Source organism: Aythya fuligula, chromosome 1, assembly GCF_009819795.1.
Source record: "Aythya fuligula isolate bAytFul2 chromosome 1, bAytFul2.pri, whole genome shotgun sequence".
Taxonomy (NCBI): domain Eukaryota; kingdom Metazoa; phylum Chordata; class Aves; order Anseriformes; family Anatidae; genus Aythya; species Aythya fuligula.
Window position 1 is genome coordinate 190,976,200 of NC_045559.1, and position 18,351 is coordinate 190,994,550.

At 37.4% G+C, this 18,351-nt stretch overlaps 1 protein-coding gene across 6 annotated transcripts in view; it reads right to left on the bottom strand.

Annotated features, from left to right (window-relative positions):
* GRIA4 (glutamate ionotropic receptor AMPA type subunit 4) overlaps window positions 1–18,351 on the bottom strand; it is a 226,733-nt gene that overhangs the window by 73,500 nt on the left and 134,882 nt on the right. For all 6 annotated transcript variants that reach the window (XM_032207899.1, XM_032207979.1, XM_032208142.1 and 3 more), the window contains exons 4-5: window positions 15,883–16,067; window positions 291–344 (exon numbers count right to left, since the gene is read on the bottom strand). In XM_032207899.1, the coding sequence (XP_032063790.1) occupies window positions 291–344; window positions 15,883–16,067 (239 nt within the window). The remainder of the gene's footprint in view (window positions 1–290; window positions 345–15,882; window positions 16,068–18,351) is intronic.

The window sequence follows — 18,351 nt, forward strand, 5'->3', positions numbered from 1 at the left end:
TAAAATGATAGCATAGGTCTGTAAAGGCGTCTAATTCAGTCACAAAATACACTTAGCAGTCCTTTATGCTACACTGATTTTGATAAGATTTAAGAGGATAATATTGAGTCTTTCTTGTACAGATGGCAGAAACAACAGGACCAAGTTCTTTAATGCTCTGTAAGGAATGAATTATGCACAACTGTATATTAGTGACAAATGGCAGATATTTTATGAAATGCTGTAACTCCAAAGCAAAACTAAGTGCTTCACTTACCTAGCAGGGGTATAATTCTAGAAAAAGATCTTACCAGGTTGGCAACAATGTAATGGTATCCTTTAACATGCTTTCCCACGCTCACAATCTGCAGCAGAGAAAGAGAAAGAAAGAAAAAAAAAAAAAAAAAAAAGAGACAGTCATACTGTTTTGTCTAGAAATGCATTTTCACAGCCATATAGATATAAATTTCGAAATATATAAAATCAGCAATATAATGTTGAGAGTCTTTCTCCAATAATGTAGCTATAACTTTCCAGGTGTTTAACCATGGGAAAAAGTTAAAATGAAAGTGAAGAAAGTAATGAACTGGTAATCTGAGTGCCTTCCACACGATTGAAAATGTTACTGTTGTATACTATTTCATCAAGTATGGCAATTACCTACGGGATACAAATTCAGAAGCAGGAGGTCACACATTAACTAGAAAGCCTAACTGCTAATGTACCTTTTCATTTCAAATGAGTGCAGTGTTTATGAATCAAACTAGGTTTTCGGCTCTTGGGATTAAAGCTGTCTGCCCTTGAGGTGGTCAAGTACTACAAGTGTTATTTAGTTCTTAGCGATATGCTAAAGATATTGGGGCTTGGCATGATCAAGGACAGAGCAAGAACAGGCAGCCATGCTCCCTGCTGTGAAAGCCCCTTGTTTGTAGCTGCAAGGGCCTTCTGGTGACACACAGAGGTGAGAGGGGAACCTTGGCATTTGCTCCCAGGAGGAAGCCACATGCTACCCTTGAGCATTTAATCAACGTATAACATCAAGTGATGCAGACAGGGAACACTCCTTATGTGCAAGTGCTACAGTCCTGATATGGCAAGATCAAGAACAGGGGTTAGACAAATAATATGCCAACCCACAGTGAATTCAAGGGTTTTCAATGATTAACCACTCACTTAAAAAAAATCTGCTTGCAGTCCAAAGATTTTTTTTTTCTTCTCACACATTCATCCCCGCAAATCATTTTAACTTCCTTCTAAATGAATAAACAAGATACAGGCAAAAGTTTTCCATGTGGTGATGGCTACTTAATAAATAACAGGAAAACTATGGATCTGTCTCCTTTTGTGCTTTGAAAATCCTAAATCTAGATTCTGTTCTGAAGAGTTGGCAGCTTCTTGCCTTCATGGACCATGTCCCATGTTGGAAAGACAGAACATTCACGAAGACTGGCAGACCCTTTCAACAGTGCAGAATGAAATAGATAGCATCAGAGTTTGGAGATGAGACATGAGCTGCTGAAAGACTAAATGATTTGGCCAAAGACACCCAGGGATCCAGGACCTGTATTAACACTTGGAAATGCTTGATTTCCAACTCTGTTGTTGTTCCAGTAAGTCAATCTGCTTCTGCAGAGAGTGGAAGGGAAATTCCAAGTAAAGTGGCATAAGCATCTTGTCAGAACTGTGTTAATTTTATTGTTTTAAAGCAATAAAGTGAATAAACAATGTCTGCTATCATTTTATTCTGCTTTCTTCCCAACCTCAATCACTTTTTTTTTTTTTTTCAGTCTGTAGCTAAAATGATCAGATTTAAAAAGCAAAACATAACAAAAACAAACAAAAAACCCCACTCCAACAACAACAAAAAAACTTCCCCAGATTGTCCAGATTGTCAGTCCTTCATATAAAAAAAAATGTTTGTTTTGGACCCAGTCAGATTCCCATTAAGATCTGTAATTAAATATCATTGCAACCATTTTATTGGGGAAGGGGACAAGAAGGAGATATCACACCCTTCTGTATTGCGTACTCAAGACATGTGAGGTGGGTGCTGTCAAATCTTTTTTTTTTTTTTTTTTTTTTTTTTTTTTTCCCCCACTGTATACAAAGAGTTCAAATCCCTGCTGGCACAAGGAGGGATTTGAATGGCTTCCTATGGCTTCCTTAGAGATGGAATCTCTGACACCAATAGTGTTTTTACATCTGTACTGCTTCCACTATCCATGGTAATGAAAATGTATTTGCATCCCTACTACAGGGAAAATGACAGAGATTAAAACTCAAATTTTGAACACCTACAGCATCACAGTTTGAATGTAAGTGGGCTGACATGATTTAAAATGAACATGATATGATAACTGTGGGCCTCATCCTCAGCTTGCACAAATCACTGCAGCTCCCTTTGAGCTCTTGGGAGTTGACATTGCTTTGGCAATTAACACCCTTTGTGATCTGTTCCCTGGTTTGGTTTCATAACACAAACTGTGATAATAATTGCAGTGTTTCAGTCAAATAAACAAGCACAAGATCATCCTGCAACTGTTGAGGTACATCAGATACATGTCCCTAGTTGTCACGTAGTCAAAATGATTAAATACTGCACATGATTAAATGGATTTGCTTCTGTGCTTGTTCCGAGAAATAACTGTAGAATTCACAGATTTAATGTGAATAAAACAGAATATTTGTGAAAAAACATTATATATTTTTTCAGTGTATTCTCTCAATGCTTGTCTCTAAGGGTGTGTAATAAAGGTACACATCTATGTATCATCTAGTTGTCTGCACTTCCTTTAAAGTCAGTAGAAAAAGCAGGCACTTTGAGGAAATGATTCATCTTATCCTAAAGTACATGTCTAAAATTAATTAGACAGCTTGTGCCCTGAAAGTGCTTATTTTTCTCCACTGACTAGAAGAAGAGTTGATGATGATTAACTCTGATGTAGACACCTACATTTTATATCCTTAATGCTAACTGAGACAAATTTTACCCCAAGAACATTGATCATGCAAATAGAGAAGAGAAATGATGTGATATGGCTTGCATTTTCTACAAAGATTAAATACAGTTCTGATTTTGAATCTGAAAATGTTTATGGTTATTGAGCACATATAATTTGCAAACCAGGAATTGCTAATGATTTAGGGGAAAAGTGCCTGTTTAGTGAAAACAGCTTTCTGTGAGCATCTCATAGTTTTGAATATCCAAAATTTATGTAGTCACCTTTTTCTCTTGAATACTTAAAGGTGCAGCTTATGATCTATAAAATAGGATGTGAATCCTCACTATCTGATGAACTGCTTTTCTTTCTGATGTGCCACTGCACTGAGATAAATTCAGACAATGAACTTAAGTCCTTTATAACATGAAAAGGTACTTCTAGAGGAGCTCCCCAACCTGTAACATTTTCTTTCTCTATTCTTTACTAGCAGTGACTGGAGTCTTTTATTGAGATGAGACCTCAACCATACCATACATATGATAGTAGGTATTGCCCAGAGCCACAAACTGAACAGATGAGTGCCAGTGAGTGAGGGAAGAATATTTTTCTTCTGTGGCAGAGAAGAGAAGTTAGGTAAAAGAACCAGAGAATCTACTCTGAAAGGGAAAAAGAGGACTGGGATTTTGATAGATGTGTGTTCCATAAATCTTTTGCTACAGAAGTTCATTAAGTCTGGGGACACCTTAAAACACCACGTGCCTCCTCATACACTTCTGAATTCATAACCAAAAGGCCAAGTTCTGTAGCAATACAGAGAGAGGGCAAAGCTGCATTGTCTAACATCTCCATTAGCAAGAATCAAAGTCCATAAGACATGATGTGTACAGCAGAAGTCCTTGTACTACTGTGTGGGCCTCCATAGCAAGCACAGTTCAGGGTTTTACTCCGGACTCTCCAACCTGCTCCCTGGACTGAACTCACAATGGGAACTGGTGCACAGCCAGGGTGTTTTTAGGCACCTTCTCATTTGGCATCACCCAAAAGAAAACATATTCATATATTTAGAGGCCTCCCTTGATGTGATACACAGCACAATAAATGACCACAATTAGGAGATTAACTTCAAAAAGCATGTTCCCGATGCAAACTAAGATGCTCGGTGTGCCTGTGGGTGCCACCTTCCTAGAAAAGCCCCGAGCACCTGTTGGCAGGTGGCAAATGCACATACAGAATGAGGCTGAGCTGCAAGAACCATCTTCATTTCAAAAGGGAGGTCCTGAAGAGAGGGTGACACAGCCACAGGCACCTATGGTGGCCCTGCCAAGGGAGCGGTAGGTTTGGCTCAGCTCTCCACCCCAACAGGCCACAGAACCTGCAGCAGGGCCATGCCCCAAAGATGGGTCACATAAGCAGTGATACTCCATGAAAGTGCTGATGCTGCATGTGAGGGGGGACCCTATGCATGGCCTTTGCATTACCTTAGGATGCTTTGATTCAAAACTGCACAGTGCCAGAAACCTGAGCAATTAGGACCAGATCCATTTTTTTCCCATCATATAATACTTCACTTAAATCTTCTAAATACTCACTTTTGCTTTATATTCCTACTCTGACTTCTTAACACCACATACACATTACACCTGGCTTTTGTTGTGGTGAGAGTTTAAGGTGACTTCATCTCCTCCATGGTGATTTGGGGAAGTAAACGTTGGGAAGGGTGAACTGTGTTTTGATGCCTTTGGGGAAGAATGAGTGCAGGGGAAAGGATGATGTGCTGAGTTTTGTGTATTGATTTGCATGTTTTAGTTCAATGACCAAGGTGGCCAGCACCTAGAATTGGAGCTCTTTTAAACTCACTTGTAGAACTGAAGAAATTATTAAATAATCAACACTGTTCTGAAGAAGAATGAATAAGAAAACACAATATGCTCTCCAAATTATCGTTAACGTGAAAAACAACAAAAGTGAATGTACTATCCAATACTCATGCTATTATTGAGTCCTTTGTTTCAGAAAATGTGGCAGCACAGAATCAAAGTGAAATACTCAGGCCATAAACATATCAAGGTTGTTTAAGAATCTAATGCAACTTTTTTTTTTTTTTTTCCAAAGTTTATTGTGTATGTGAGTGTATGTAAATCCACAAAAAGGTGGACTTTATAGTTAGATATTTATATTTAAATATATATATATGTGAATCACATTAGGCTCTATTGAAAAGCATTCACATTATTAAATGCATTTACATATAAGAATCTGTAAGGAACAGGACATGAGGAGAATTTCAAGTCTATTATACTATTTAATCTATTATACTGCAATTAAGAAAAAGCCTTATTCTCACATCATCGATGTCTAGTGCTAATCAAAAGTAGCTAGAATTATACTGTTGACTTTAAATTGCCATAAAAGCAGAGCCAAGGAGATTTGAAACAAACTCAGTCTTTACACACAACTCTGAACTTTTTGACTTTATTAGACAACAGCATTCTTTCTATTTAGCTGAACAATATCCTGGTCTGGAAAATTCAGGAACTATTCTGTTATCAAAAAGAAGAGCTACCATTGTCTGCTTTGACTCTCTCTCTCTCTCTCTTTTCCCCATGACTGGCAAGTCCATGAATTTCCATAAAACAATTTCCAGACTTACATCAGTGTCTAAGCAGCGAATCAGGCCCCAAGTCATCCTTGTCTCTTTACTGCTATGAAATTGATGTTGTATATAACTACTTTTAAAAGAATGCTTAACTTCTGTAGCATGAAATATCCCTTATTATGATTTCCATCAGATGAAGGTCACTAAAGCTGAAGTGAAAAGAACTTATTTTCAGTTAAATCTCTTCAAAGGATGATAGCTGCCCATTAGCAAAGGGACTTTAACAAAAGTTCTCCTCTTTGGTTTTGTCTCACAATCTGCTACCTTAAGAAAAAGAACACATGCAATAAAATTAAGTCTGTCTAACACAATATAAAAAGTGTGGGGACTTGTTAAAGACAGAAGATTGAGACTTGACCTGAAATACTGTGGCAGAAATGGTGAAGATATAAACCACGACTGCAATGGGATTTTATACGATATCTGAAGCAAGGATAAACTTTTTATAAAGCCATAAAAAAAAGTAATTGAAAAATAAGCTTAATTTTAACAGCTAGTGCTCACAAAAGGGTGCTAGTGTTGGGGAGAGTGTGGACTGTTAACAGCCTACAATCAAAAGAGAGGACGTAGAAGAAGGCAGCATACATAGCAGAGGTGTCTCCTTACAAATTGTCACGTCCCTTTCTGCACTGTGCAGCAGCACGAGCCCTGCATAGCACAGGCAGCCGCTGGGGAATGAAGCCTGGAGAGGTGGCTCAGGGGCCAGTAGCCAGTGCCCGGAACATGGCTGCTTGCTTTTCTGCTGCTGAAGTTGCTTCCATTCAAAGCCTATTCCTACAATAGGCTCTCCCAGAGGTAAATGGGATGTGCAGGCTTGCAGGGATGAAGGAGGCAAGGAGAGAGGAAGGATTTAAGATGAAGCTCACTTTATGAATCCCCCAAACCATTTGTATTCATCCTTTGCCTTCTATTGCCTATTTGTTCTTTCAGTAACTGAAATAAGCTATTTCTTGGGTCCAAACCTCATCAGTTTGTGGTCCAATGACAATATATGTTTGTATTACTGTACGGTGTGGGACTATTACTGTGCAAGATCCCAGCTGCTTCATAGAAAATGAATGTCTTTGGGGAGTTCCTGCTGACTGCATGGGGTGAGGAAGATGCTGGTGGCAGTGCTGGCAGCTGGCTGCTTTGAGTAGAAGAGCTATCAGTTTGCACTGACATCACAGGGTTGCATACAAGCAGCTCTGTAGACCTCCAGGGAAAAAAAGCAAACAAAGAGGGACAGGAATGGTGAGGAAAAAGCACTTTATGAATCTCTGAGATTCATGAAGTCCAATCCCTTTGGACTAAGGAGACATATACAGAATGCTGCTGCTATGGCCCTGAAGCAGCCTCAGTCCAATGCTGCTGCTGCTGCTGGCCCAAACTGCACTGTGCTGTGCATGTACCGAAGTCTTTGGCCAATGATCTGCTTCTGTGGTCCTGTGTGAGCAGAAGTAGCCTATATTTTGTTCAGGTAAATCAAAAGGATAAACAGGAAGTGTGGAGATGTTAAGAGACTAGACAAGTCCATGGCATTTCTGACTCAAAGGATAAAGAAATCCTCATCATGGAACTAAATTACATGTAAAAGCAATGCAGATCTCTTAATAACTACTTGCCTGTGTTGTGCTAGTGATCCTCTGTGCTCATGTGTTGCTGTGCTCATGAAAACCAGAAAAAACAGAGGAAGTTGTAGAGGGATAATTGAGTTAATATTCTGCTGAATCCATTAGCACATAATTTCTGCCTTTCTGTAAGTATCACGTTTTAATTTATTTTTTTATTATTCACAATTAATTATGCCAATTTTCTAAATATCATTTGTAAAAATGTCATTTGCTATCTTCAGTTAGCAGACACACTGGAAATTAAGAAAAAATAGATTTTTAAAAACAGCAAAACTGAAAACTCGATCCCAAAATTGAAAACTCGATCGATATATAGAACTTCAGCAGTCAAACATTGCTTTTTCAGGTTTAACATGCCATTGGCAAAATATTACAGTCAGACCAAGGAGTGGAATATGTCAGCTTCTGTATTTCTCTCCACTCACACATTTATTTACTTTCATTTTGCCAGTAATAATAATCATCAATTGTTGCAGTGACAGCCTGCTCTATTTTACTCATCAGAAAGATTTGTTTTTGAGTGCTAACACTTACACAGTACTTTTTGGCTACATACCTCAAGGCTCTTTAAGGCAAGGTAAGCTGAGGATCAGTGATGTCAAACAATACATTGAAAATCAGAGTTAGTTAGACAGCTATGAACAGAGTCCAAGGTACTGTACAGCTACTTCCCTGTCATGCTTGTTAATACTGTGCTATTAGATGCTATTAATTAGAGTTTACTGATTTGTAATTCTCACAAGATTAACAATACCAATAATATGCTATGTGACAACTTTACACCTGTTTTTAATTTTTAATATTACAAAACACAATAAACTTTCTTTTTATTACTATGCATAAATTCAGCTGTGTACATTGAAGCATTAAACACATGCCAGATGCTGCATAGCAGTTTTCACCTCTATGTTGAGGCAAATACAGCCCTGGATGAGCAGAGAGTCTTGATTTTGCTGATACAGAGTGCTGACACAGCAGAGAGAAGTGGTGCCCATCTACTGGGAAATATCCCATTTAGTTTTTATGGGGGGAGGCAGAGCAGAAAATAAAGAGTGAAATCAGGCTGTCTGGCAGAGCAGGAGCCAGACTGATGATCTCTGACAGCAAAACTCAATCACTATGCAAAATTCAGAAGATGCTGCTCACTGTGGACACCTTGGAAGACTTTTAACGCATGGAGTGCTGAGGTGTGAACTTTGTGGGATGGAGACTGGTGGAAGAGGATGAAGCTGAGATAAACAGAAGAAAGGAAAAGGAAATTCCTTGTTGTTGTTGCAGAAATATTTGTTTTTTCTTTTGCTGAATCAAGTCCTGTACACGGCTATGTGCATATGTTTATGTATGTGCCTTTAATGAGTACAGACATAGAAACACTGGAAATACTACTGAACATGAAAAAAGCCTGGGAAAACATGTTAGGGATAGGAACATTATTTTATTTTATTTTATTTTATTTTATTTTATTTTATTTTATTTTATTTTATTTTATTTTATTTTATTTTATTTTATTTTATTTTATTTTGAATAAAGTAAAAATAGAGGTGTTAAGCAAATGCAATTACAGTTAGCATGTGCTCTTCCTTTTACTTTGCCAGGCTCTGCATGAAGGTCATCCTACAGACACGGTTAAATTCAGTTCCTAGTTCTTTATCTTCACCATGAGGTAGTCAAACACTGGAACAAGACACAGAGAGGCTCTGAGACCTCTATCCTTGGAAGTGTTCAAAATTCCAAAAAAATGCCCTGAGTAACTGATCTAAGCCCCCTTGAAAAAAGGGTTAGTCCATATGACCTTCAGAGATCTCTTCCATCCCCAATCATTCTGTTGTTCTATGACTGTTCATAAAATAAGTCTCTTCACATCAGCACTTCACAGTCTATATTGCAAAAACAGATCCTAAATCTGCCTAAAACACATCTCAGAGCTGTAAGACTCCAGTCTTGTTCCTGGTACTTTATTTGTTCTGTGGTATTTAATATATGCTGACAGAGAGAAGTCTGGCAGAAAAATAAATGGGGAACCATAAATTTCAACTTCAGTATTTGTGTTTCTGAAAATTTCCTTATATAATTTATTTTTTAATTTTTAAATTGGATTAACAACAAAAAGAAAAAGCAATGGAAAGCCAACAAAAATAGACTGAAGTATTTATAGTTAGCAGTGCGATCAGCTATGGCTGACCAAATGACTGTGTGCTTCTCTAGTAAGTAATATGTGTTATTAGTGTCTGAAAAAGTAAAAAGAACAAATACAATGGTTGAACAAATAACATAAGTTTTCACTGAAATCTTCAAAATGATTTTCTCTGTTATTCTCTAAATCTGACCACAATTTCATCTCTCTATTACACTTCACTCTTGCTTGAAAGTTAGCAAATGAAGAAATAACAAAAGAAATCTATGACATGTATTTACTAAAGGTAAATTAATCCAGATAACTAATATAAGTACATCTTAGAAGAGAGTGACAGGACATTTTTTTGAATGTATTCATTTTGCTATATATTTTTATTCCTGTTTCCTACAGAAGTTATATTTATGCAACGGAGCTGTCTGTGAATCTGCCTATCAATTTTCCAGTAAAATATCTTCTAACGCATTGGGCAATTTCAGTTATATTTAAAAGGAAGATAATGCCTCTAAAACATCATCTAAGACATCTAATGCATTTAGCCTGGACAGTGCTTATTAATACTGGCTGCTAGGTGGAAAACAAAGATCCATTTGTTTTTTTTCTTATCCCTGAAGGGATAAGAAATGCCAAGGTACTATGCGTCTTGTCTGAACAGGTCACCAGTCAGAACATGGGTACTAGCTGGCTAGCCAAATTTCACATATTTCTTGATTAGCTATAGTAAATGCTATTTCCTGATTGTTCAGTACATTTTTGGGGGGAATATTTTTGTTTTTATGGTGCTGGTGGTAATGATGGTCTAAGAGAAAAATGAAACAACAAACAAACAAAACAAAACAAAACAAAACAAAAAGAAAAAAAAACAAAAAGAAAAAAAAGAAAAAGAGGGGTATCAGCCTTCACTTTTTACTGTTCTGACCATTCCAACCATTGCTTCACTCTCCTATTTTTGGATTGCAAAGGAACAAATCAAACAATGAATAAACATCAAACTTTGAAATGGTACCCATTTCATGAGAAAGAGCACTATTCAACTTTATAATTAATTATATTCTCTTTGCATGTCTTTTCCTTTAGCACCTGAAATCAACAAGGGTATAACACACTTTAGATAAAATTCACAAAGAGAAGTACAGAATATATAGATACATACATTCCTTCTATGGAAAGACAGTTATTTTTTTCAGTAGACATGATTGGACCAAAAGTTGTAACAGGGAAAGAGAAGCTGTTAAAATTGATTTTAAGAACGTTATCCACAAAACTAGTGCAAGTACACCATTTTTTCTCTGCTAAAGAGGAAAATGTTCTTCAAGGTAAAAAGCAAAATTGCTCCAGTGATGCAAGCCAGTGTCCAAGTTGTGAAATAATGAAAAGTGAACTTGAATCTGCATTTGCAAGAGAGGTAGAGACTTTGGAGTCCCTGATCTACAAGCCAGAATCACTTGGCCAGACTTTACTAGAGGAGCATTCATCCTAAACTGGAACTTGTAGAAGATGTTTGTCCTTTTTGGGTATTAAAATATAGTTCCTATAAATTATCTTTTCTCTGAAGAAAAGCCATACAATGCCTCCCCACTAACACTGGTGGAAGAGATGCTATCTTCTGCCAGAAAAATTTAGAAAGAAACAAAATAGGTGAAGTTGGCAAGAGGATATTAAATTCAGCCCTAGCACTGTATCCACCACACTTTCCTACAGTAATGTTACTTATTATGTAGCTAAAAATGCACACCTTTAGTCAAGAGCTCATGCCTCATAGTATGTGAAAGAAGAACACAAGTTAAAGCTGCTCTCAATTTCCAAATACTCTTTCACAGATACTACAAGCCTGACCACAAATGAACTAAAAAGTGGGGATGGTCAGGTAACACATTGAATTAGTCTCCTCTTCTGAGGTTCTTGCATATATAAATGCAATGCTATTGGAACCAGTGATCATAGTTTCTCTGTATTGTGTTATTGGATGGAAAAGAGGTGTCTGGAAAACATATAAAATAAAGGGTTAATTAGGAATCTCTAAGGGAAGATATCCCACAGAGTCTGTAATTTCTCATTGTATGAGCAATATTCTTCCTTTCTGGAACATGAAGAACTTGCATGAGGAACATGAGTAAAGGTAAAAAAAAAACTGTAAAGGTACTAATCTAAATGGTAGTAAACACAAACCTCTCATATGGTGATAATTACAGTACTCATGAACCCAGTTGTTAGAAAATATGACATTTTCTGCTTTGTGGAAAAAAAAATAAAAATAAGACCATGTAGCATTCTGCACTGCATTTGCATTAACTTCCATATTTTCGTAATTGTCAATCTTGTGCATTAGAAAGAGTAAGATGATTGAGAAATTAAAGGTCTGCCTTCTCATCTGTGTAGTCTTTTCTAGTAGAGTGGAAATGGGTAAGTAAAGAAAATCTTATGGTAAAGATCTTGATGTTTGTGGATTGTCTTTTACAGCCTGAGGTTGCAGAATGATGAGGTCTGCCATAGGAGTACATAGCAGGAGTTTCACTCACAGACAACAAAAAGGTTTTCTTCTTATGGCTGTTGTAAGATACTAAGGACGTAGGGTGTTCTTTCACTATCCTTATAAGAAAGTCTGAAAAGGAGCTAATACTATCCTGGTTCACTTAAGTTACAGTAGATTCTTGAGAGTAGGTGGAGATGTACTGACTCACATAGGCTGAAGACTGTCTTATTGATGAAGCAAAGTAACCCTGTGACCCTGCTCAAAGTGATGCCTTGCTCCAGTGGTGTGTTTAAACAGTGCTTTGAGCTGAGCCAATGCAACTGGCAATAATAAAGAAACCAAACAAAATGTTTCCATCACCCCCAAATATTTCCACTATCAAGTAGATGCTGTGTGGTTGACCATGGCTAAAACGGAGTATAGCTTTATTGAGAAAACCATCGTGTCATTTTATTATGATGGAAGATCTGAAATCTTTTGTAGGCAATCCAAGTAAATCAGATATAAATACTTGCGGGCAGGTTGAACACATCTCCTGTATTTAACGCTGGCCCTGTTACCTCTTTCTAGAATGGAAATCTGACTGATGAATGAAACTCTCTCTGTCCTTACTTCACCCTTAAAATGAGTACAGGTTTGGCCCTTGCCCAAAACATCAGCCTCACTGCAGCAATGTATAAACCTGAAAGGAAGACTTTGTAATGGAAAATGCACACCCTGGTGTGTGCACAGAGACTGGATTTCAGATACATCACTTATTCCAGGAGAACAAGTTTTCCCTGAAGACAAGCCACAAATTTGGAGTGTGAAGGCAGCTTCTATATACACATAATGTGAAAAAATAATGAATATAGATACAAGAGGCAAAAGAAAGATAGAAAATGGTGAGATTAAAGTTGCAGAAGAAATGAAGAAATAGCAAGGGGCTGTTTTCCTCAGCTGAGCAGCTGGGAGAGGAAAATGAGCAGAAGACACCAGGTCATATAAGTGGGAACTAGATATAGAGAGGGGAGCAACGCTCTTTGAATACAGCCAGTGAAAAAGTCTCCAGTCTTCATTTCTTGAGGTCCAGAGTCATGAGAAGTATGAATGTGTATATGTATGGGCAGTCACTTGAGAAGAAACCCACAAGCCCACAAGCCAATTTCTCTCCCTTCATTAGCATAGATTTAAGGGCAAAGTACTTTGAGTTACCGTCTCATTACTGAGATTTAATTACTTTTCCTAAATGTTCTGCAGAACATTTACTTGTACATTGCAAAGTATTACAATAGTCACAACTTAGACTCTCAATTATGGGAGAACTAGGCAGTAAAAAAGTTGAGTTAATTAGAGTCACTGAAGCTTAATCAATTCCTCTGTGTATGCAGGGAAGAGCACTCCAACTTTCAGTCCATTTGTGAGGCCACCCTACCTGTCTGCTACATGTTGTTAAAGCCCTCATACAAAATGAAAAAGTCAGAGGCTGATATTTTAAAACTGTTTTTATTTTGCATTTTCTACATTGGGCCAGATCTTTTTGCCTCACTCCTGTCTTTGGGAGATTGCAAATGCTTTTGTCTCCAAGAAGGTTTATGACTGTTCATCCTTAAGCAGCACTTGATCCCTGAAGGCAAACTGCTTTCATTTTGGAGCCCCAAAACAATGGCTAAGCACAGCACCCCAGGCTTACCCACAGGTGAGCTGGTCTAGGAAGACCAGGACCTCCACACTGGAGAGTAAAGCTACAGGTGACCGTGTACTTCACCTAGCCTGGCTACAATACCATTCCTGCCCATGGAGGATGAAGATGAGGCTCCAGGGGTGTTGGAACAATAGAAGAAAATTCACATGACCTGGACAAATTACAGAAACATTCTGAAGTATCTACATTCCAATTTAATTAGATCTAATGTAAATTTATTTATATTAGTAGTCACTACTGAGAAGAGAAGAAGTCCAATAGCTCACATATCAGTTTCTTTCTCTTCATTAGCATAGATTTAAGGGCAAAGGCTTTACATTTATGTTTCAAAAAACACCAGCACAAATACCAAACAGCTAATTTCTTAGGTAAAATTAATCCCATCCAAAATTAGACAGTAACCAGATGAATCACTTCCTAAAAGTGTTTGTATGAATGGCTAAGATACAAGCACATTGTAAATTGGATGTAACTCCCACCCTTGATTTTCCCACAGTTCAGTTAATGGAAAGAGGACTCAAGCAGCTTTTGGGCTTGTCCTATAGAGCCATCAGCCAAATTCACAATATCTGACTCACCCTGTTGAGGCCAGGCACTGCATTTTTACTACTTGCCATGTTAAGTACCTATTTTAGGCAGGCAAAATCCAGACCTTTATGAAGTCAGAGGAGGTCAAAACATAATCCCATTAAAATCAATATCCAATTCAATTCTGTATGATCTGAACAAAGAGCACAGGTTATGCTCAAAGAGAACTGACTATGTAGGGGCCAATCCAGAAAGAAAATGAGTAGCAGCTCCTGGAAGGAAATAAAATATATGGCTGAGATCAGCGAGATCTGAATGCTTACTAGGTGACTTCGTTTTGCTGTGCAATTGAGTGGATACTCAGTACATACAACTATGTAGGATGGTGGATGTATGCAGAATTTATGGCATAATATAGCATTCTTTTTCTAATTCACATTTGCACACTGTATAAAAGAAACTACATACACACATACACACGCAAAGCTGAGGGGAAAATTATTTTTCTAAATATATTTTAAAAAATGCCCAAATGGGTGTTCTGTTTTACTACAACATAGGCTGAACTTGAGGACTTCATCATAAACTATAGAAAGCATGTGTTAAAACATAATGGCTTTCACAATAAAAAAAATAGCCAAATGAATGCCTATAGTGATACAGCATCATCTATTCTTCTCTTGGCAACAGTCATAGAAAAAGTCCTTGTTATTGCAGCCATACCATTAATGCTCAGTTTCTCTCTAGCTTCTGTCAGTGAAAGCAAATTTGACATGGATATGTCTATGAGGATTATTTTATGTACTTCTGCATCACAAACTGCGTTTTAAATTTTTGTGACTTCGGTAGCAGACGGATTATGAACGTTTTTACAACAAAATTTCAAAAGTCCCTAACGTGCTAGCCAGGATAAGCAGGGCGGCGGCGGAGGATTCACCACCAGCAGATGGCATCCATTCCCTGCAGCAGCAGCAGGTGCTGAACGCTGCACTTGCAACCTCGTATGTGGGATCATGCGAGGAGCAGCGAGTTAACCCGAAGTTACTTTCCCGTCACTTAGAAAAATGCTCTTTTCAAAGCATTATTTTATTTATTTTTTGCAACATTTATGAGCAATGTAGCAATAGGTTCCTACACCAGTAAAGGTACCATACAGTGCAAAACCATCTGTCTGGACCAGTATTTTCTTTACATTACAGCAGCTTTCCATGAATGGAAGAACCTGACTTTCCTTCCCAGCAAAATAGCACGTTTATTCTACTTTTCTTCATGTTCGTAAACACTCTGCTAAGGTAATAAAGCTATCAGTTCAAATATATGTAACAATAAGTTTGAAGTATTTTGTAGCTGGAAATACATGCAGTAATGAGTTTAATGAATTTATAGCTAGAAATACATAGTTTTGTGAACTGCAAGTAATATGTAATAGTGGATTCATTTTTTTTTTTTTTTTTTTTTTTTCTCCTTAAACAAGACCAGTTTCTTTCCCATGTGAAGGTACAGACTGAGGGCATCATGGTAATGCAGCAACACCGTGTTGTGTTGGTCCACCAGCCCTAAGAGCCCGATGCAAGCTGTATCAGGCAGGGAGCTGCTGGGAAGCCAAGTGTGCAGCTGCCCCAAAGACCTGCCAGCTGGGGAAGGGAGGGCTCACCGTGCTGATGCACTGGCTGTTAGGACAATAACTTTACAGGAAGGCAAACAGTCAGCAAGTGGATGTACAAATGTCAGTCCATGGCAAAAAAAAAAAAACACAAAATGAACAAGTAGGCAATCTCATTTCTGTCGAGAAAATAAACAAAAGGCAATGCACAGTGGTATCTCATCTGGAATTTCAGTAATGTGCTTACAGTGACATTAAAAGGAATGTTACCTGCTCTAAGAGATTCTGAAGCCTCTCTATTTCACAGTCTATTACAAATTTCTTCTCTTGTCTTCGGTCCAGATCTTCTAAAAGCCGCCTGTAGCTGGCATCATTAAAATTCTCCACACAGATGGCACTGACTTGCCAGCTATTTTGTCCCGCTTTTTCCATAATTGCTTGAAGTATTGAATAACCTAAAATAAAAGGATACAATACACTAGTAACACAATCATTGTATTTTTTAAATAGGAATTGTTCTTAATCAATATCATGACTCTTAATATCTGCTCCTGCAGGGAAGGGAACAAGACAGTTTATATTCCTACCTATGTTGCTAGCCTTGATCAGTGCACATTATGTAAGCAATGAAAACTACAATTGCTATGATTCCTTGGAATGATTCTCAGCATTACGGAAAAGCTACATATGCTTTATACACATGGTCTCATCCAGCCAACCATTCGGCTTCTCATATTGGTTTCATACACATTTCTATATCTGGACTTTTCTCATGAAACAGCAAAGAAAATGCCTGAGTCCCCTCATTCACCAGGAGGATCTGTATCCTCAAACCCAGTGTATTAGACATTCAAATGCTTTGTTGTTTCTTTATTGTTGGTAGTGCTTTTTTTTTTGTTTTTTGTTTTTTTTTTTTTGTTTGTTTTGTTTTTTGTTTTTTTTTTTAAACACTTAAGCCAAGTGATTTTTACTGCTTTTTAATAAGAATTTATTGTTTCGTATATTTATACTTTTATATATACATATGTTTATGGCAGTAAATAAAAATGATATTGATCTATTTCAGAGAACCCATACAGCTTTAGTCAATGTATACAAAGTGATTAGAGGTCAATGAATGAAGGGCACCATAGAGGCATTAATTATTACTACTGGCAGGATTACTGCTCTTTATCATTATTTGACGTCCTCATTGTCATCTTTGAGCCTATCCACAGAAGGGAAAAGCGGCATCCCCACTAAACCCACAGTGCAGGCTCCCTGCCTGCAGCCTCAGTATGCCCCTCACCTTGTTCCCTCTCCTAATTTTTTCTCACTGGGGATGTGCAGTGCAGAGGCAGGAGAGGAGCCTGTGACTTGTCTCAGGATAGCTTGCACATGTAGCCTTGACTTGCCCAAACAATTGCTGAAGTGAGTAGCATGTCTTATTCCATCTTGTATCTAGAGTAAATGGTGCATTTGCATAAAGCAATGATGATTACACACCTCAGATCCAGATTCAATGTTTAAGAAAGACAGGGATAGACATGTTTGTTGACAACATGTTTATACAAATGATACAATTCAGAGGATGTCCCTCTGTCCAGAACCACTACGCAAAACACCTTGTCTTTTTAATTGTTATCTGGATGAATTGTTCCCACTAGCTTTAAAAGAAAGATTTCACCTCTTGAAAACTATCCTATACTAACGTGGATATGCAGTGGTTTCTCCTTTCTCTTTTCACCAAGATGGTCCTGTGGCTGAGCACAACGAGCCCCAGCTGTCATTTTAATGCACTTGAAGGTGCCACTACATAAGAGGCTCCCCATGAAAAGTACCATCTCAGATTCCCTAAATTGCCAGAGAAATCCTTGTATGTTACATTTCAGAAAGAGTAATTTTGACTGTGCTGTTGCTAACTAATAAAGTAGAAGACTTACAAAACCACCAAAAACCAGGGTTGCCTCCAGTAAAATAAAAGCAGGTAATAGTTTTTATCAGAATATGAAGATTTTAGGACATAAGAAACTAATTCTGTTGCAAATCTAGGAGTAGTTATTTTTCTACTGGATCCTCCAGTATTTGCAGTCCTTGAAACACTAACTTAAAATCTTCTTATTATTACACTATGTATCCACAGTCTGAAATTAACGTGTTATTTTTCCTCCAATTCAGATGACATGTTAAAGATAAAAATACAAACATTTATAATGAATACATAAACTGCATAATATATTTCATCTTATAGATGAGATCTATTTTATGAAACAATATTTTATCTTAGGAAATGAATTCAAATACTTGATGTATTGACTATTAAAACATTTCTGTACCCAGCATATATTTTTAACCTGATGACTGCTATTTTTTTCAAAGAAGCATACAGCTTTCCTGTTAATTGCCGCATAATTATTCTGCTTTTCCTGTTGCTATATTCAATCTCGTTTTTGCCTGTAATTATCTCTGCAAATTATGACAAGATTCTTTCCCAAACATTGTATTTCTTGCTTCATTTCCTATTCATTTCCATATATAGATGTACATTAAAACTACTCCAGTGTTAAAGGGGTTCCTGCTTCATTTACACTGTAGCTTTGACTTGGTCTTTGCTACAAACACATTCAACATTTACATAATTCAGCTTCCTGACACAAATTAACATTTTCTTTGATTCAGAATGAATGGTGTTTGAAACAGCAATTGACATCCCCTCATTCTTTGCTTAGTTCATTTTGACAACTTTACTCAGATGTGTTT